The sequence below is a fragment of the Pan paniscus genome, chromosome 17 (assembly GCF_029289425.2).
Source record: "Pan paniscus chromosome 17, NHGRI_mPanPan1-v2.0_pri, whole genome shotgun sequence".
NCBI lineage: Eukaryota > Metazoa > Chordata > Mammalia > Primates > Hominidae > Pan > Pan paniscus.
The window spans coordinates 77,536,489-77,556,729 of record NC_073266.2 but is presented as its reverse complement, the minus strand read 5'-3'; the positions used below and the strand labels follow the sequence as shown (position 1 = coordinate 77,556,729).

The window sequence follows — 20,241 nt, the reverse complement described above, 5'->3', positions numbered from 1 at the left end:
AGACCCTGAAAAGTACTGTGTTTTCCCAAATAGCGCAAGGGCATTCTAAAGATGGGTGATATATCATTCCAAGAATGTCTTAAAGGCACACAGTAACTACTGCAGTCACATCTCCAGCCTGACCCTCTCCACTCTCGTTCTTCAAAAAACAGACTGGACCAACTTAGTGAAGAAATAGGCAGAACCACTATTCTCCCACAGTCATTCCTTCTCATTACTTTAATTTAAAGCAGTGGTTCTCAAAGTGTTTTCCCCCAGAACAGCACATCAGCATCACATGGGAACTCATTAGAAATGCAAATTCCCCAGCTGCCCCACACCCACTGAATCAGAAACTCTGGGGCTGGAGCCCTGCAATCTGTTTAACAGGCCCAGTGGGAACTTTTAGGGCAAGCTAACATTTCAGAGTTGTTGATTTTATAGCAGCCATTTCAAACTTGGCTGCACATTGGAGTCACTTAAGGAGCTTAAAAACTACAGCTGTCTGGGTCCTGCCCTCAGACACCATGTTGTACTGTAATTTGTCTGGGAAGTAGCCTGGTTTCAGGACTCAAAGCTCGCTAGGTAATTCCAATACACAGCAACATTCAAGGACAGAAACACTGCCTCAGACCTTATTTCACTCCACCCATGAAAATAATACTGTCTGGGAAAAGATGCCAGCTCAGTGGGCTGGAACCTGAGAGATACTTAGTAAAGGACACAAACCTCAGGTACCCTTCCTGAAGAGACCTTGGTTACATGTGAACTCAGATGCAGGCACCCGATTCCCCAGAACTGTACTGAATCCCACAGTCTTCTCCTGAGTACCCAGATGTTCCATGCTGCACGCAGAGCTCAATCCTAAGGACATCACCTGTGCTAACAGCAGCAGTTAGGAGAGGATTTTCAGGAAATGATCAAATAAAACTTGATTTTTTTTTTTTTTTTTTTTTTTTTTTTGAGAAGGAGTCTCGCTCTGTCGCCCAGCGATCTTGGCTCACTGCAAGCTCCGCCTCCCGGGTTCACGCCGTTCTCCTGCCTCAGCCTCCCGAGTAGCTGGGACTACAGGCACCCCGTCACCACGCCCGGCTAATTTGCTGGGATTACAGGCGTGAGACACCGCGCCCGGCCAACTTGATTCTTATATTTCATGCTAATAAGGAGAGGACTGGTGGAAAATAATTAAACATGATTCTTATAGTTGATGCTACATTTGAGTTTTAGATTTGGGGGTAAAACTTTTTCTAACCAACGATACTGGCACCTTAGGATCTATTAATAACAAGTAAAAGTATAATTTAAGATACAAAACCTATGCTTCCTTCCATTCTGTAAAGCAGCCTTGGTTGGAACTTCCCTGCACTCCCATTTTCACTTTATTTTAGCACAAACAAGGCTGTCTTCCAGGTAATTGCTTCCTGTCTGTTGCTGCTGGTAGGCTACCGACAAAGAATGCATTTTATGCATCTCTGCATCCGCAGGGCCCAGTGCTCAGAAGGCATTTCTTAATGCTTGTTGAATGAATCAGCGAATGAACTATGAAAGCTTCACACAATCTTCAAGACAGAATTTATATATTCCGTCAGCAACCACAAAATAAACAGATTTGTGTCTTTAGCATGACAAAAGCTGTAAAAAAAAATAGTTTTTTACACAGAGGACTGAGACCCTTTTTCTTAATTTTCCCTTGTTCCTAACAAAATCTTTAGAAAACTAGAAGATTGAAATTTTTTAAAAAAAGAAGTTCTGACCTTCTAGGAAAAGAGGAGCGGAAGGCATTCAAACCCCCCCCCCCAAAAAAATCCAATAACAGGATAAACTATTTATCAGGAAAGAACGTCTCTGCAATGCATGTTTGTGCATGCAAATTTCTCACGTGTGTGAGAAATAGGGCAATGGTAAAATGTTTAAAAATGGAAATCTGTTTTGCAAATAATTAAAATCATTTAGCTACTTTCATAATAGTTTACTTAGGATTTATATTCTAAACACAATCTCTAAAAAGGGGGTCTACAGACTCTTTTTGTGAAGGGTCAAAAAGTAAATATTTAAAGCTTCATGAGTCATGTGGTCTCTGTTGCAACTACTCAGCTCTGCCTTCTGTAGCACAAAAAGCAGCCGTAGATTATATGCAAATGAATGGAAGTGACTGTGTTCCCATAAAATTTAATTTCTGCTCTCTAAATGTGGCTCAGATGTATTCCTTCCTTTTCTTCTCTGCTGTTGACACCTGTGGTCTTCACCCTCATTAGAGCTCTGAAATCCTGGCTTAGCCATCTCATTCATTCATTTATTCAACAAATTCTTGTCCACCATCTGGGATGTGCCTAGGCATTGGGGTATGTCCTTGGGAATCTAGGAGAGAAGAAAGCTCTTCTGATGGTTTTGCGGTTTTTTCTTTAGTAGAATGCTGCACAAGTGTGTGTCATCCTTGCACAGGGGCCATGCTAATCTCTGTATCATTCCAATTTGGGTATATATGTATTGCCAAAGCAAGTACCCTGCTGGAGTTTATAGTATGGCAGGGAGACAGACTACATATAAAATAACCATGTGTTAGAGCAGTGGTTCTAATGGAGTGAGGGGTAGAGGTTCCCTCCTGGGGCCATTTGGCGATGTTTGGAGACAGTTTCAGTTGCCATATCTGGGGATGAGGTGCTTCTGGCATCCAGTGGGCAGAGTCCAGGGATGCTGCAAAACGTCCCACAAGGCACAGGACAGGCCACCAGAACACAGTTATATCCAGCCCAAAATGTCAGTGGTGCAGAGGGTTAGAAACTCTGAATTAGAACTAGTTTACAGTCCCACCAACAGTGTAAACTAGTTCAACCACTGTGGAAGTCAGTGTGGCGATTCCTCAGGGATCTAGAACTAGAAATACCATTTGACCCAGCCATCCCATTACTGGGTATATACCCAAAGGACTATAAATCATGCTGCTATAAAGACACATGCACACGTATGTTTATTGCGGCATTATTCACAATAGCAAAGACTTGGAACCAACCCAAATGTCCAACAATGGTAGACTGGATTAAGAAAATGTGGCACATATACACCATGGAATACTATGCAGCCATAAAAAAGGATGAGTTCATGTCCTTTGTAGGGACATGGATGAAATTGGAAATCATCATTCTCAGTAAACTATCGCAAGAACAAAAAACGAAACACTGCATATTCTCACTCATAGGTGGGAATTGAACAATGAGAACACATGGACACAGGAAGGGAAACATCACACTCTGGGGACTGTTGTGGGGTGGGGGGATGGGGGAGGGATAGCATTGGGAGATATACCTAATGCTAGATGACGAGTTAGTGGGTGCAGCGCACCAGCATGGCACATGTATACATATGTAACTAACCTGCACATTGTGCACATGTACCCTAAAACTGAAAGTATAATAATAATAATAATAATAAAGAAACTCTGAATTAGAGATATGATCAATGCTCTAAGAATGGAAACAGGCAGGTGAGGGAGGCGGCGGCCAGCGACGCGGTTCACCTCCTGCTGCCCTCGCCCTCGCCCCGGCGAGCTGCCCCCGACGCGAGATGTCTTATTTACCAACAAATCCACCAGGGAGCATTCTTATTTGCTGGCTCGGCGTCTCTCTCAGCAGTCACCGGAGTGCCGGAGGGGGAAGCGCGATTTACGGAAGACTATTACCCAGAAGAAAAGATGTTTGTTTTTCACAAGCCAAAGATGTACCGAAGTATAGAGGGCTACTGTATTTGCAGAGCTAAGTCCTCCAGTTCTCGATTCACTGACAGTAAACGCTATGAAAAGGACTTCCAGAGCTGTTTTGGATTGCATGAGACTCGTTCAGGAGACATCTGCAATGCCTGTGTCCTGCTTGTGAAAATATGGAAGAAGTTGCCAGCAGGATCAAAAAAAAAAAACAAAAAAAAAAACTGGAATCATGTGGTAGATGCAAGGGCTGGACCCAGTCTAAAGACTACATTGAAACCAAAGAAAGTGAAAACTCTATCTGGGAACAGGATAAAAAGCAACCAGATCAGTAAACTGCAGAAGGAATTTAAACGTCATAATTCTGATGCTCACAGTACCACCTCAAGTGCCTCCCAGCTCAATCTCCTCGTTACAGTAACCAGTCAGATGACGGCTCAGATACAAAGATGGCTTCTGGTTCTAACAGAACACCAGTTTTTTCCTTTTTAGATCTCACATACTGGAAAAGACAGAAGATATGTTGTGGGATCATCTATAAAGGCCGTTTTGGGGAAGTCCTCATTGACACACATCCCTTCAAGCCTTGCTGCAGCAATAAGAAAGCAGCTGCCGAGAAGCCAGAGGAGCAGGGGCCAGAGCCTCTGCCCATCTCCACTCAGGAGTGGTGACTGAGGTTTTTATGTGGAAGGGGAACCAAAAAAAAATCTGAATTTTGAAAAGACCACAAAGCAGCAAACTGACCCTCTTTTTTTTTTTTTTTTTTTTTTTTTTTGAGACGGAGTTTTGCTCTTATTACCCAGGCAGGAGTGCAGTGGCGTGATCTTGGCTCACTGCAACTTCCATCTCCCGGGTTCAAGTGATTCTCTTGCCTTAGCCTCCCAAGTAGCTGGGTTTATAGGTGCCCGCCACCAGACCCGGCTAATTTTTTAGTTTTAGTAGAGACAGGGTTTCACCACATTGGCCAGGCTGGTCTCAAATGACCCTCTTATTTTTAACTTGGATACCTGCTATTCTGCCAAAAGACAATTTCTAGAGTAGTTTTGAATGGGTTGATTTCCCCCAGTCCCACAAACTCTGAAGCCAGTGTCCAGCTTACTAAAAAAAAAAGTGGTACCTAACATTTAAGATGCTGAGTATTTCATAGGAAAGCTGAATGCTGCTGTAAAGTACTCTTTAAGTCTTTTTTTTTTTAATCCCCTTCTAATGAATGAAACTAGGGGAATTTCAGGGGACAGAGATGGGATTTGTTGTATGATAAACTGTATGTAGTTTTTAGTCTTTCTGTATTGAGAAGCAGTGGTTGGGGCATTTTTAAGATGGCTGGCTACTCATTTTCCCTCATGATAATAAATTTGTCATAACTCAGTAACATGAACTTGCCCCTAGAGGTAGTTGTTAATGATTTTGAAATATTAAGGTCTTGCCAAGCTTGTGATGATTCAAACCTGTACTACTGATTATTAAGCAGGACAGACTGAGCTTTCTGTTGCAAATACCTTGGAGGAGAAAGTGACTTCAAATATACAGAGACGTAACTTGACTATATATGTTGCATCCTGTGCCTCCCTTCATATTAATATTTGATAAAGATTTTAATTTATGTAAAACTTCTAAAGCAGAATCAAAGCTCCTCTTGGGGAAATGGCAAGTCTTTAGGACAGGCGAGACCTGTATGAATAGTACCAAAGCATTACCGCATGATAGAGAACACACTCGATTAAAAATGTTAAGCTATCTGAAAAATAAAACGTGCAAGTCTTCAGGATGGCACAAAACAAAGGTTAATGCTTCTTGGGGCACATTTCTTAGAGGGCTTGCTGAGTGTGTAAATATAATCGACTTTTGTTTGTGTTCTGTGACTTCATTGAAAATCTTTACAATTCAGTTTCAGCTCTGGATTACTTCAGTTGACCTTTGTGAAGGTTTTTATCTGTGTAGAATGGGTGTTTGACTTGTTTTAGCCTATTAAGTTTTTATTTTCTTTCACTCTGTATTAAAAGTAAAACTTACTAAAAGAAAAGAGGTTTGTGTTCACATTAAATGGTTTTGGTTTGGCTTCTTTTAGTCAGGCTTTCTGAACATTGAGATATCCTGAACTTAGAGCTCTTCAATCCTAAGATTTTCATGAAAAGCCTCTCACTTGAACCCAAACCAGAGTACTCTTACTGCCTCTTTTCTAAATGTTCAGGAAAAGCATCGCCAGTTCAGTCTTTTCAGAATGAGGGAGAAACATTTGCCTGCCTTGTAATAACAAGACTCAGTGCTTATTTTTTAAACTGCATTTTAAAAATTGGATAGTATAATAACAATAAGGAGTAAGCCACCTTTTATAGGTACCCTGTAGTTTTATACTTCTTAATCTAAACATTTTATATTTCCTTCTTTAGGAAAAAACCTGCATGCTACAAGCCACCATATGCACAGACTATACAGCGAGTTGAGTTGGCTTCTCCCACAGTCTTTGAGGCGAATTACGGAAGTCCAGCCATTATCATCCTCCTGAGTTATTTTGAAATGATTTTTTTTGTACATTTTGGCTGCAGTATTGGTGGTAGAATATACTATAATATGGATCATCTCTACTTCTGTATTTATTTATCTATTACTAGACCTCAACTATAGTCTTCTTTTTCCCCTTCCACCTCTCTTTGCCTGTAGGATGTACTGTATGTAGTCATGCACTTTGTATTAATATATTAGAAATCTACAGATCTGTTTCGTACTTTTTATACTGTTGGATACTTATAATCAAAACTTTTACTAGGGTATTGAATAAATCTAGTCTTATTAGAAAATAAAAAAAAAAGAAAGAAAGGAAACAGGGAGCTATGGGAGCACCTGATTTAGATCAAACTCTTCAGGAAGATGCCCTTGAGGAAATGATATGCAGGTGAGTCCTGGAGGGTAAACAGGATTTCATCAGGTAAGGGGGTACCCAGTGGGAAGGCAAATGTGAGGACTGTTTAAAAGAAACTGATGCCTGTGCCCCACCCCAATCAATTCACTCAGAATCACCCAAATTCCATTGTTTTTTAAGTTTCTTGAATTAGAACAAATCGATAAGTTTTAAAAGCAAAAAGATTGATAATTTTTCTGAAGCATGATTCAAGGCTGATGGTAAGACTATATAGAAAAAAACATTTATGGTATAGGACAGAGAAAATAATTGAGAAGGAGGGGGGTGAAATCAAAACCACATATAGAGTATCACATTTATTGATCTGCATATGTTGCAATAGCTTTGAATCCCAGGGATAAATCCCATTTGACCATAGTGAATGATCTTTTTAATGTGCTGTTGAATTCGCATTGCCAGTATTTTGTTGAGTATTTTTGCATCTATGTTCATCGGGGACATTGGCCTGTAACTTTCTTTTCTTGTAGTGTCTGTGTCCAGTTTTAGTATCAGGGTAACGCTGGCCTCATAAAATGAATTTGAAAATATTCCTTTCTTTTCAATTTTTTTTGGAAGAGTTTGAAAAGGATTAGCATTAGTACTTTTTTAAATGTTTGGTAGAATTCATCTGTGAAGCCAATCAGTCCTGAGCTTTTCTTTAATGGGAGACTTTTTTTTTTTTTTGAGACGGAGACTCTGTCACCCAGGCTGGAGTGCAGTGGTGTGATCTCAGCTCACTGCAACCTCTGCCTCCCAGGTTGACGCCATTCTCCTGCCTCAGCCTAATGGGAGACTTTTTCTTACTGATTGAATCTACTTGTCTATTATTGGTCTATTCAGATTTTCTATTTCTTCATGATTCAGTCTTGGCAGGTTATATGTGTCTAGGAATTTACCCATTTCTTTTAAGTTATCCAATGTATTGGGGTATAATTGCTCATGGTAGTTTCTTGTGACCCTTTGTATTTCTTTTTTTTTTTTTTTTTTTTGGAGACAGAGTTTTGCTCTGTCACCCAGGCTGGAGTGCAATGATACAATCTTGGCTCACTTCAACCTCCACCTCCGCCTCCTGGGTTCAAGCGATTCTCCTGCCTCAGCCTCCTGAGTGGCTGGGATTACAGGTGCCCGCCACCACACCCGGCTAATTTTTGTAGTTTCCAGAAGAGACGGGGTTTCACCATGATGGCCAGGCTGGTCTCAAACTCCCGATCTCAGGTCATCCACCTGCCTCGGCTTCCCAAAGGACCCTTTGTATTTCTGTGCTATCAGTTGTAATGTCTCCTCTTTTGTTTCTGATTTTATTAATAGAATGAAGAACAAAAATTATATGATCATCTCAGTAGATATAGAAAAAGAATTTGATGAAATTCAAATTCATTTCATAATAAAAACTCTCAACAAATTCGGTAGAGAAGAAATGTACCACAACACAATAAAGTCCTTAAATGACAGGTCCACGGCTAATATTTGTAACAGTGAAAAGTTTAAAGCATTTCCTCTAAGATCTAGAACAAGACAGGAATGCTCAATCTCACTACTTCTTTTCAACATTTTACTGGAAGTCCAAGCCTGTGCAATTTGGCAAGAAAAAGAAATGAAAAAACATCCAAATTGGAAGGAAGTAGTTAAATTGTCCCTGTTTACAGATGGCATGATCTTACATATAGAAAACCTTAAAGACTTTACCAAATAAAAACATTATAACTGACAAATTCAGTTAATTTGCAGAATACAAAATCAACATACAAAAATCAGTAGCATTTCAACACTAACAACAAACTATCTGAACAAGAAATTAATAAAACAATCTCATTAACAATAGCAAAAAAATAAAATAAAATACCTAGGTATAAATTTAACCAAGGAAGTGAAGTTCTATATATTGATAAATATAAAGCATTGATGAATGGAACTGAAGAAAACAGAAGTAAATGGAAAGACATGATTATGAATTGAAAGAATTAATACTGTTAGGATATCCATAATATCCAAAGCAATCTACAGATTCAGTGTAATCCCTGTCAAAATTCCAACGTCATTCTTTAAAGAAATAGAAAAAAAATCCTAAAATTTGTATGGAAACACAAAAGACCCTGAATAGCCAAACCTATCTTGACCAAAAAGAAAAAAGCTGGAGGCATCATAGTACCTAACTGTAAAATATATTACAAAGTTATAGTAATCAAAACAGCACAGTACTGCCATAAAAACAGACACAAAACCAGTCAAACAGGATAGAGTTCAGAAATAACCCCAAATATTTATGGAAAATTGAGTTTTAATAAAGGTGCCAAGAAGAGACAATGAGGAAAGGACAGCTTTTTCAATAAATGGTGTGGGGAAAATTGGATATCCAAATGTAGATGAATGAAATTGGATCCTTATTTTCACCATATACAAAAATCAACTCAAACTGGATTAAAGACAAATTAAGACCTGAAACTTAGTAGTTTCACTAAACTACTGAAACTTTATTTTAGTAGTTAAACTACTAAAAGAAAACATAAGGGAAAAGCTCCATGACATTGGTCTGGACAATATTTTGAATATAACCCCAAAAGTATATGCAACAAAAGCAAAAAGAGACAAATAGGACTGCATCACTCTAAAAAGCTCCTGCACAGCAAAGGAAACAAATAGCAGAGTGAAGAGACAATACATGGCATAGGAGAAAATATTTGCAAACCATACATCTGATAAGGGGTTACTATCCAAAACATATAATATGGTTTGGATGTTTGTCTGCTCCAAATCTCATGTTGAAATGTAATCCCTAGTAGTGGAGGTAGGGCCTGGTGGGAAGTGTTTGGATCATGAGGATGGATCCTCATGAATGGCTTAGTTCTATTCCCTTGGTAATGAGAGAGTTCTCACTCTAAGTTCAGGCAAGATCTGGTTGTTAAAAAGAGTATGGCACCTCCCCCCTTCTCTCTTGCTCCTACTGTCACCATGTGACATGCTGGCTTCCCATCACCTTCCACCAAGATTGTAAGCTCCCTGAGGCCCTCACCGGAAGGAGATGCCAACACCACGTTTTCCGTACAGCCCGCAGGACCATAAACCAATTAAACCTCTTATTTTTTTTTTTTTCATAAATTACCTAGCCTCAGGTATTTCTTTAGAGTGATATAAGAATGGCCTAACACAACATATGAGGAACTAAACTCAATAGCAAAAAAACAAATAACCTGCTTTAAAAATGGGCAAAGGACCTGAATAGACATTGGTCAAAAGACTTACGAGAGGTTCGGAGGATCGGGGGCGGCCAAGCGGCGGGCGACGGGGGCGGACGACACGGGCCGCGGCACGGGCAGAGCAGGGGCCACTGAGCCGCCGCTGCCGGGCTAGGCAGGTCCTGCCCCGCCTGGCCCACGGCGATGTCGAGCTACCCGCGCCGCCGGGGCGTCACCCCACTGTCCCGAGCCCGGAGCCTCGCCATTCCCGACGATTTGGGCTATGGAAAGGGGAAATGTTCTAAGCAGAGCCCGTCAGGAGCCCACGAGACACATTTTGGAGATGACAAATTTGAAGATCTTGAAGAGGCAAATCCATTCTCCTTTAAAGAGTTTCTGAAGACCAAGAACCTCGGCCTGTCAAAAGAGGACCCGGCCAGCAGAATTTATGCAAAGGAAGCGTCGAGGCATTCACTGGGACTTGACCACAACTCCCCACTCTCCCAAACAGGGGGGTATGGCCTGGAGTATCGGCAGCCATTTTTCGAGGACCCGACAGGGGCCGGTGGCCTCCTGGATGAGGAGGAGGATGAGGACACCGGATGGAGTGGGGCCTACCTGCCGTCCGCCATCCAGCAGACTCACCCGGAGAGGGTCCCTGCCTGCACGTCGCCCTGCAGCACATACCTTTTCTTTTTCTCCACCCCATCAGAGCTGGCAGGGCCCGAGTCTCTGCCCCCGTGGGCGTTGAGTGACACTGATTCTCGCGTGTCTCCGGCCTCTCCGGCAGGGAGTCCTAGCACAGATTTTGCGGCTCATGGAGAGTCTCTGGGAGACAGGCACCTGCGGACGCTGCAGATAAGTTACGAAGCACTGAAAGATGAAAATTCTAAGCTGAGAAGAAAGCTGAATGAGGTTCAGAGCTTCTCTGAAGCTCAAACAGAAATGGTGAGGACACTTGTGTGGAGATTAGAAGCAAAAATGATCAACGAGGAAAGCGACTACCACGACTTGGAGCTGGTGGTTCAGCAGGTGGAGCAGAACCTGGAGCTGATGACCAAACGGGCTGTAAAGGCAGAAAACCACGTCGTGAAACTGAAACAGGGAATCAGTTTGCTGCAGGCGCAGGTCTCCAGCTTCCAGCGAGAGAATGAAGCCCTGCGGTGCGACCAGGGGGCCAGCCTGACAGTGGTGAAGCAGAATGCCGACGTGGCCTTGCAGAACCTCTGGGTGGTCATGAACAGAGCACAGGCTTCCATTAAGCAACTGGTTTCCGGAGCTGAGACACTGAATCTTGCTGCCGAAATCCTTAAATCTATAGACAGAATTTCTGAAATTAAAGACGAGGAGGAAGACTCTAGAGGACCCCTGGGTGTTCTCAGCATGAAGCTCCGTGTATGCCCTGAGATCACCACCGCTTGATCTAAATGTGCAGTTGTGTCCTTAAATATACAGCCTTCACCCAGAGTACAGTGTTTATCGCAAGAGTCCAGTGTCGTGCCCTCAGCCAGTTCTTGGCCACTGCAATGGGAGCAGCCCTGGCCGAGTTGCCCCTGTGGTTTCTATGCAGCCCTTGTTGGCAAAATTCCTGCTATCTTATAGATTCTAATGAGCTCTTGGAAGACATTGCCATAAAAGCCAGCGATTTTAAGGAAAAAAAAAAAAAGAAGAAGAAGAAGACTTACAAACAGCTAACAGGTTCATGAATAAATGCTTGACATCACTAATCATTAAGAAAATGAAAATGGAAGCCACAATGCGATATTACCTTATACCAGTTGGAATGCCTATTATATAAAAAAAAAAAGATAAAAGATAAGGGTTGATGAGAATGTAAAGGAAAGGTAACTCTTGTGCACTGTTGGTGGGAATGTAAAATAGTACAGCCATTATGGAAAACAGTATGAAGATTCCTCAAAAAACTAAAAATAGAACTGCCATGTGACCCAGCAACCCCACTTCTCAATACACATCCAAAGGAAATAAAATCAATATGTTGAAGAGAAACCTCCACTTCCATATTCATTGAATCGTTATTCACAATGGCCAAGACATGGAATAAACTTAAGCATTCACCAATGGATACATGTATTTTTTTTAAACATGCCAGTGAAATACTAGCCAGCCTTTTTTTAAAAAAAAAAAAGAAAATTCTGTCATTTTCAACAAAATGGATAAACTTGGAATACATTATGCTAAGTGAAATAAGCCAGGCACAAGCACGAAAAGACAAACACCTCATGGTCTCAATTATATGTGGAAACTAAAAAAGTTGAACTCATAGAAGTAGACAGTAGCATTGTGGTAACTGGAGACTGATGGAGGGAATGGAGAGATGCTAGTCAAAGAAAAAGTTTCAGTTAGAAAAGAGGAATAAGTTTTTGCAATCTATTGCACAGCATAGTGACTACAGTTAATGCATTGTATATTTCAAAATTGCTAAGAGAGTACATTTCAAATATCTCACCACAAAAACGGATAAGTGAAGTAATGATATGTTAATTAGATTAATTTTTCCACTTTGTATGCATATATCAAAATATCACATCACAATGTACCCCATAAATATATATAATTATTATTTGTGAATTAAAAATATTTTTAAAAAAGAATCACATATAGAGTTAAGGGGAGGCAAAAGGTAACTTTAGAATGGAGGAATGTGATACACACTACCTCAGCCAAGTGGTCACAGTCAACATGAACAGTGGTAAATCATGCCTAATCATAATAGGTACCCTTGTTATGACACAAAAATAGCCCTTTACCTCTGTGGTTTTCCTCCCCAAAACCCATAACCCTAGTGTAACAATGAGAAAAATATCAGACAAATCCCAATGGAGGGATATTCTACAAAATACTTGACTGTAATCCTCAAAGCAGTCAAGGTCATCAAAAACAAAGAAAGTCTGAAAAACTGTCATAGCCAAGAGCAACCTAAAGAGATATGGTGACTAAGTGTAATGTGGGATCCTGGATGGCATCCGGGAACAATAAAAGAACACTAGGTTAAAACTGAGGAAATCTGAATAAAGAATGGACTTCCATTAATAATAATGTCAGTTCAGTATTAAAATATACTCAATATTGGAAAAATGTTGGTTCAGTGCTGGAATAAATATTGCTTCATAAATTGTGACAATTATATAATGTAATAGTAAGATGTTCACAGCAGGGGAAACTCAGTGTGGGGCATATGTGTACTTTTTACTATCTTGGCAATTTTTCTGTAAACATAAAACTGTTCTAAAAAATGAAGTTCATTTTTTAAAACAAGCAAATAAAATGACATATGGATGAATTCTCATACATTGCTGAAGAGAATGCAAAATATTATAGTCGCTTTGAAAAACAGTATGACCATTTCTTATAAAAATAAGCATACCATATGACCCAGCAATCCCATTTCTAAGCAGTCACTCAGGAGAAAAGAAGATTGAATATTCATGTAAAAACCTTTAAACAAATATTGATTCATAATTGCCAAAACCTGGCAACCTCCCAAATGTTTGCAACTGGTAAATAAACACACTGTGATACGGCCATACAATAAAATATTCCTCAGCAATAAAAAGAAACAAACTACTGACACATATGACCATATAAATGAATCTCAAATGAATTACAAGTGAAAGAAGCCAGATTCAAGAGGCTAATAGTGTATGATTTTACTTAGATGACATTCTAGAAAAGACAAAAATATAGGGACAGTAAACAGATGTTTGGAGCTAAGAATGAATCATATCCAAGAATTCCTGCATAATACAGCCTAAAAGCTCATCTTGGTTTCGTCCTTCTCCTTAAATGGACAGCCATCCAGGCATTCAAATTGTCTTCATTTTGTCAGGCTCATCTTGCTCAGCTTCCTAAAAAAACCTACTTTGGACAAGGTTATGTTTTTTATTACATTAGATAAATAATGCTCCAAAATTTTGATCACATTATTCTCCATAATTGGACTAGCTCCTTCATTATTCCACACTTTTCAAAATTCTGCTAAAAATGGAAAATCCTGTCAAGCCACTATAGCATAAGTAATCATTCCTGTATAATTCTAGAATATTATTTGTCTGTATCCCATATTCTGCTATTAATTTTTATATAAACTCTCATATGAATAAATGATTTAGATGTTACCTCCTAACCCTCATTACCTCCATTTGGTATTGCTAAAATTTCCATTTTATAGATAAGAAACTGAAGCTCGGAGGTTAAGTTACTTTCAGAGATTATGGCTACTAAATAGAGAAGCTGGGAAATCTAGGAATGCTGAATCCAAAGGTTGTCTTCTTTTTGTTTCAGTTCACTATTTTTTCTTTGTATTGTTTTAAATTCGAATGTCTTAATAATTGCACAACTAAGCTTCTTGAGACTGGGAGCCCTTTTATCTCCTCCTTGGTATTCTGCAATGTACTAAATTAAAAAGACACTTCCAAAACAAATTGTCTTTAGGATATAAAATTATAGTGGGGCAAAAGAAAGAAATAAAAGGCATCCAAATAGGAAAAGAAGAAGTCAAATCATCTCTCTTTGCTGATAATACGATCCTATACCTACAAAACCCTAAAGACTCTACCAAAAGGCTCTTAGAACTGATAAATGACTTCAGTAAAGTTTCAGGACACAAAATCAATGCACAAATTCAGTAGCATTTCTATACACCAATCATGGTAATTCTGAGAGCCATATCAAGAAGGCAGTTCCATTTATAATTGCCACAGGAAATAAAATACCTAGGAATACATCTAACCAAGGAGGTGAAAGATCTCTACAATAAAAATTACAAAAGACTGCTGAAAGAAATCACCGATGACGCAAATAAATGGTGAAACATTTCATGCTCATGGAGTGGAAGAATCAATATAGTTAAAAATAGCCATACTGCCCAAAGCAATCTACAGATTTGATGCTATTCTTATCAAACTACAAATATGACATTTCACAGAATTAGAAGAACTATTCTAAAATTCATATGGAACCAAAAAAGAGCTCAAATAGCCAAAGCAATCCTAAGCAAAAAAGAACAAAGCCAAAGGCATCACATTACCTAACTTGAAACTATACTACAAGGCTAGAGTAACCAAAACAGCATGGTACTAGTACAAAAACAAACACATAGACTAATGGAACAGAATAGAGAGCCCAGAAATAAAACTACACACCTACAACCATCTGATCTTCAACAAATTCAACAAAAATAAGCAATGAGAAAAGGACTGTCTAGTCAATAAATGGTGCTGGGATAATTGGCTAGTCATACGCAGAATAATCAAAGTGGACCTCTGCCTATCTCCATATACAAAAATTAACACAACATGGATTAAAGATTTAAATCTAAGATGTAAAACTATAAAAATCCTAGAAGAAAACTGAGGAAATACCCTTCTGGACATCAGCCTTAGCAAAGAATTTATGACTAAGTCCTCAAAAGCAACTGCAACAAAAACAAAAATTTACAAGTAGAACCAAATTAAACTAAAAAGCTTCTGCAAAGCAAAAGAAATAATCACCAAAGTTAACAACCCACAGAATGGGAAAGAATCTTCACAATCTGCATATCCAACAAAGGACTAATATCCAAAATCTACAAAGAACTCAAACAAATGAGCAAGAAAAAAACAAGCAATCCCTTCAAAAAGTGGGCTAAGCACATGAATAGACAATTCTCAAAAGAAGATACACAAATGGCCAACAAGCATACGGAAAAATGCTCAACATCACTAGTTATCAGGGGAATGCAAATCAAAACCACAACATGATAATACCTTACTCCTGCAAGAAAGGCCATAATATAATCAAAAAATCAAAAAAGAATAGATGTTGGCAAGATGTGGTGAAAAGAAAGCACTTCTACATTGCCAGTAGGAATGTAAACTAGTACAGCCACTATGGAAAAGAGTGTGGAGATTCCTTAAAGAACTAAAAGTAAAACCACCGTTTGATCCAGCAATCCCACTACTGGGTATCTACCCAGAGGAAAAGAAGTCATCATACGAAAAAGACATTTGCACATGTATGTTTATAGCAGCACAATTTGCAACTGCAAAAATATGGAACCAGCCCAAATGCCCATAAATTAACAAGTGAATAAAGAAAATGTGAGATAGATATATATATAATGGAATACTAGTCAGCCCTTAAAAAGAACAAAATAATGGCATTTGCAGCAACCTGGATGGAATTGGAGACTATTACTCTTGGTGAAGTAACTCAGGAATGGAAAACCATACATCCTATGTTCTCACTCATAAGTGGGAGCTAAGCTGTGAGGTCACAAAGGCATAAAAATGATACAATGGACTTTGGGGATTTTGGGGAAAAGGTATGATGGGGGCAAGAGATAAAAGACTACACACTGGATACAGTGTACACTGCTCCAGTGATGGGTGCACCAAAATCTCAGAAATAACCACTAAAGAACTTACTCATGTAAGCAAACACCACTTGCTCCTAAAAAACTATTGAAATAAATCATAAATTTAAAAATTATAACAAAATGAAATTAAAAATTGTAAGATACTCAAAAAAGTGAAAGAATAAATAAAAAAATAAGGCCGAGCAAGGTGGCTCACGCCTGTAATCTCAGCACTTTGGGAAGCCGAGGCAGGCAGATGACTTGAAGTCAGTAGTTCGAGACGAGCCTGGCCAACGTGGTGAAATCTTTTCTCTACTAAAATACAAAAATTAGCCAGGCATGGGGGCACATGCTTGCAGACCCAGCTACTTGGGAGGCTGAGGCAGGAGAATCACAAACCTGGGAAGCAGACGTCACAGTGAGCCAAGATCGTGCCACTACACTACAGCCCACGCAACAGAGTGAGACGCTGTTTCAAAAAAAAAAAAAGATAATAACATAAAATAAATAAAATTATGACTCAGGAGGAGATCCACAGGCCCCTCCTTCAATTAATAGTAACAGAGGAAGGCATAAGAATAGCAACCACAGACTGAGAGGGGCACAGTAACTTGGGGCTCAGGACCCTCTGGGATGAGGATTTCATTATTTCCAGCAGGTATCCAGCTTCTCTCTTCAGAACTGGCTAGGAGACTGGCGTGTTCCACGGAGAGGAAGGAAGAGCAGTGTGGTACGGTGATCCACCTGAGAGCCACACGGGGCAGGGAAGCCCCCACCCCCGAGCCAAGACAGGCGGTAACTGAACATGCTACCCAGCTGGAGAAACCATGCTTTTTCATGTAACCGCGCAACCCGTGGATCGGAAGATCCCACTCGCAAGCCCACACCTCCAGGGCCTAGCGCCCCAACCCCAGAGCCCTGCAGAATCTCAACAGCCTCTCAGCTGGAATCTGATTAAGCTTACTGAGCTCCCGGTGGGCAGGGGCGAGTAGCACCACAGCTACAGCTGCCTGCTGTCTAAGCCATTTGAGCTCCTTGAGGGAGGGGCAACAGCCAGAGCTGGGACTCACAACTGCCTAACACCCTAAGCTCTCTGGGTGGGGGAAAGGCAGCATCTATCTCTATAGCTCCATGCTGTGCTTTTCCCCTGCTGGAAACAGGGAAGCTGGACGGCTTCGTCTCAAGACATGTCCCCACAGCCCAACACACCAGCTATGGCAGACTGAGACCAGAGTGCCTCTTCAGGCCTAACCCTGAATCATCCTTCCTCACTGGGCAAGGCTTCCCTGCAGAAACTCCAACAACTCCAGCCACAGGCTCAGGGACAGAACCTGGATCTCTCCGGGCCTGAGCCTGTAGGGGGAACCTGCAGCCACCCCTCCTGGTAGTTCCGAGGAATCCGGGCAGCCCAGACGAGTGGGTTTCCTCCCAGGGAAAGGCACACCCCCTCCACCAAGGGACAAAGTGCTTCATTAAACAGGTCCTGTTCCCCGGGCCACCCAACAGGGTGAGACCCTCCCACAGGGGTTTTCAGACATCCTATACAGGAGCGATCTCACTGGCAACAGGTTGGTGCCCCTCAAGGTCAGAGATCCCAGAAGGAGCAGACACCCATTTTGCTGTTCTCCAGCCTCCTTGACTGACATCTCCAGGCACAGAAGCAAACCAGATGAATAGGGCCTGAAGTGAACCCCCAGCAAACCACAGCAGCCCTACAGAAAAGGGACCTAACCATTGGAGGAAAAACAAGCAGAAAGCAACAACAGCATCAACAACAAAAAAAGCCTCCAAAAAACCCCATCCAAGGGTCAGCAGCCTCAAAGATCAAAACTAGACAAACTTTCAAAGATGAGAAAGAATCAACAAAAAAACCTGAAAACCCAAAAAGCCAGACTGCCTCTTCTCCTCCAAATGATTGCAGTGTTGCTCCAGCAAGGGCACAGAACTGAACGGAGGATGAATTGGACAAATTGACAGAAGTAGGCTTCAGAAAATGGGTAATAGAAAACTACGCTGAGCTAAAGGAACATGTTCTAACCCAATACAAAGAAGCTAAGAACCTTGATTAAAGATTAGAGGAGCTACTAATTAGAATAACCAGTTTGGAGAGGAACATAAATGTCCTGATGGAGCTGAAAAACACAGCATGAGAACTTTGTGAAGCATACACAAGTATCAAAAGCTAAACAAGCAAAAGAAACAATATCAGAGTTTGAAGACTACCTTGCTGAAATAAGGCATGCAGATAAGACTAGAGATGAAAGAGAGAAAAGGATTGAACAAAGCCTCCAAGAAATATGTGACTTCATAAAAAGACTGAACCTATATTTGATTGGAATACCTGAAGAAGACAGGGAGAATGGAAACAAGCTGGAAAACACATTTCAGGATATTATCCAGGAGAACTTCCCCGACCTAGCAAGACAGGCCGACATGCAAATTCAGGAAATACAGAGAACACCACTAAGATACTCCATGAGAAGATCAACTCCAAGACACATAATCATCAGATTCTCCAAGGTTGAAATGAAGGAAAAAATATCAAGGGCAGCCAGAGAGAAAGGCCAGGTCACCTACAAAGGGAAGCCCCTCAGACTAACAGTGGACTTCTCAGCAGAAACTCTACAAGCCAGAAGAGACTGAGGGCCAATATTCAACACTTAAAGAAAAGAATTTTCAACCCAGAATTTCATATCCAGCCAAACTAAGCTTCATAAGCAAAGGAGAAATAAAATTCTTTCCAGACAAGCAAATGCGGAGGGATTTTGTTACCACAAGGCCTGCCTTGCAAGAGCTCCTGAAAGAAGCACTGAATAGCGAAAGGAAAAACCAGTATCAGCCACTGCAAAAACACAGCAAAATATAAAGACCAATGACACTATGAAGAAATTGCATCAACTAGTGTGCAAAATAACCAGCAGCATCGTGATGACAGGACCAAATTCACACATAACAATACTAACCTTAAATGTAAATGGGCTAAATGCCCCAATTAAAAGACACAGACTGGCAAATTGGATTAAGAGTCAAGACCCGGCCGGGCATGATGGCTCACACCTGTAATCCCAGCACTTTGGGAGGCCGAGCTGGGCGGATCACAAGGTCAGGAGATCCAGACCATCCTGGCTAACATGGTGAAACCCCATCTCTACTAAAAATACAAAAAAATTAGCCGGGCATGGTGGTGGCCGCCTGTAGTCCCAGCTACTCGGGAGGCTGAGGCAGGAGAATGGCATGAACCCGGGAGGCGAAGCTTGCAGTGAGCCAAGATGGCGCCACTGCACTCCAGCCTGGGTGACAGAGCGAGACTCTGTCTCAAAAAAAAAAAAAAAAAAAGAGTCAAGACCCATCAATGTGCTGTATTCAGGAGACCCATCTCACATGCAAAGACACACATAGGCTCAAAATAAAGGGATGGAGGACAATTTACCAAGCAAATGGAAAGCAAAAAAAAAAGCAGGGGTTGCAATCCTAGTCTCTGACAAGACAGACTTTAAACCAACAAAGACCAAAAAAGACAAAGAAGGGCATTACATAATGGTAAAGGGAACAATTAAACAAGAAGAGCTAACTATTCTAAATATATCTGCACCCAACACGGGAGCACCCACATTCATAAAACAAGTTCTTAGAGACCTACAAAGAGACTTAGACTCCCACACAATAGTGGGAAACTTTAACACCCGACTGTCAATATTAGACACATCATCCAGACAGGAAATTAACAATGATATTCAGGACTTGAACTCAGCTCTGGTTCAAGTGGACCTAATAGACATCTACAGAACTCTCCACCCCAAATCAACAGAATATACATTCTTTTCAGTGCCACATGGCACTTATTCTAAAATCGACCACATAATTGGAAGTATAACACTCCTCAGCAAATGCAAAACAACTGAAATCATAACAGTCTCTCAGACAACAGTGCAATCAAAATAGAACTCAGGATTAAGAAACCCACTCAAAACCATGCAACTACATGGAAATTGAACAATCTACTCCTGAATGACTCCTGGATAAATAAGGAAACAAAGGCAGAAATCAAAAAGTTCTTTGAAACCAATGAGAACAAAGAGACAACATACTAGAATCTCTGGGACACAGCTAAAGCAGTGTTAAGAGGGAAATTTATAGC

General features: G+C 40.6%; 1 protein-coding gene and 2 pseudogenes across 1 annotated transcript; 2 read left to right on the top strand and 1 right to left on the bottom strand.

The window, feature by feature from the left end:
- Window positions 1-2,383: 2,383 nt before the first annotated feature.
- LOC112437869 (U6 spliceosomal RNA) lies at window positions 2,384-2,482 on the bottom strand (annotated as a pseudogene).
- Window positions 2,483-3,472: 990 nt separating this feature from the next.
- LOC100979660 (SIN3-HDAC complex-associated factor-like) lies at window positions 3,473-5,541 on the top strand (annotated as a pseudogene).
- Window positions 5,542-9,321: 3,780 nt separating this feature from the next.
- LOC100989547 (endosome-associated-trafficking regulator 1-like) lies at window positions 9,322-11,980 on the top strand. The gene has a single exon (XM_034943571.3). It carries the CDS (start codon window positions 9,953-9,955, stop codon window positions 11,168-11,170), a length of 1,218 nt encoding a protein of 405 aa, XP_034799462.2. The 5' UTR covers window positions 9,322-9,952; the 3' UTR covers window positions 11,171-11,980.
- The last annotated feature ends 8,261 nt before the right edge of the window (window positions 11,981-20,241 follow it).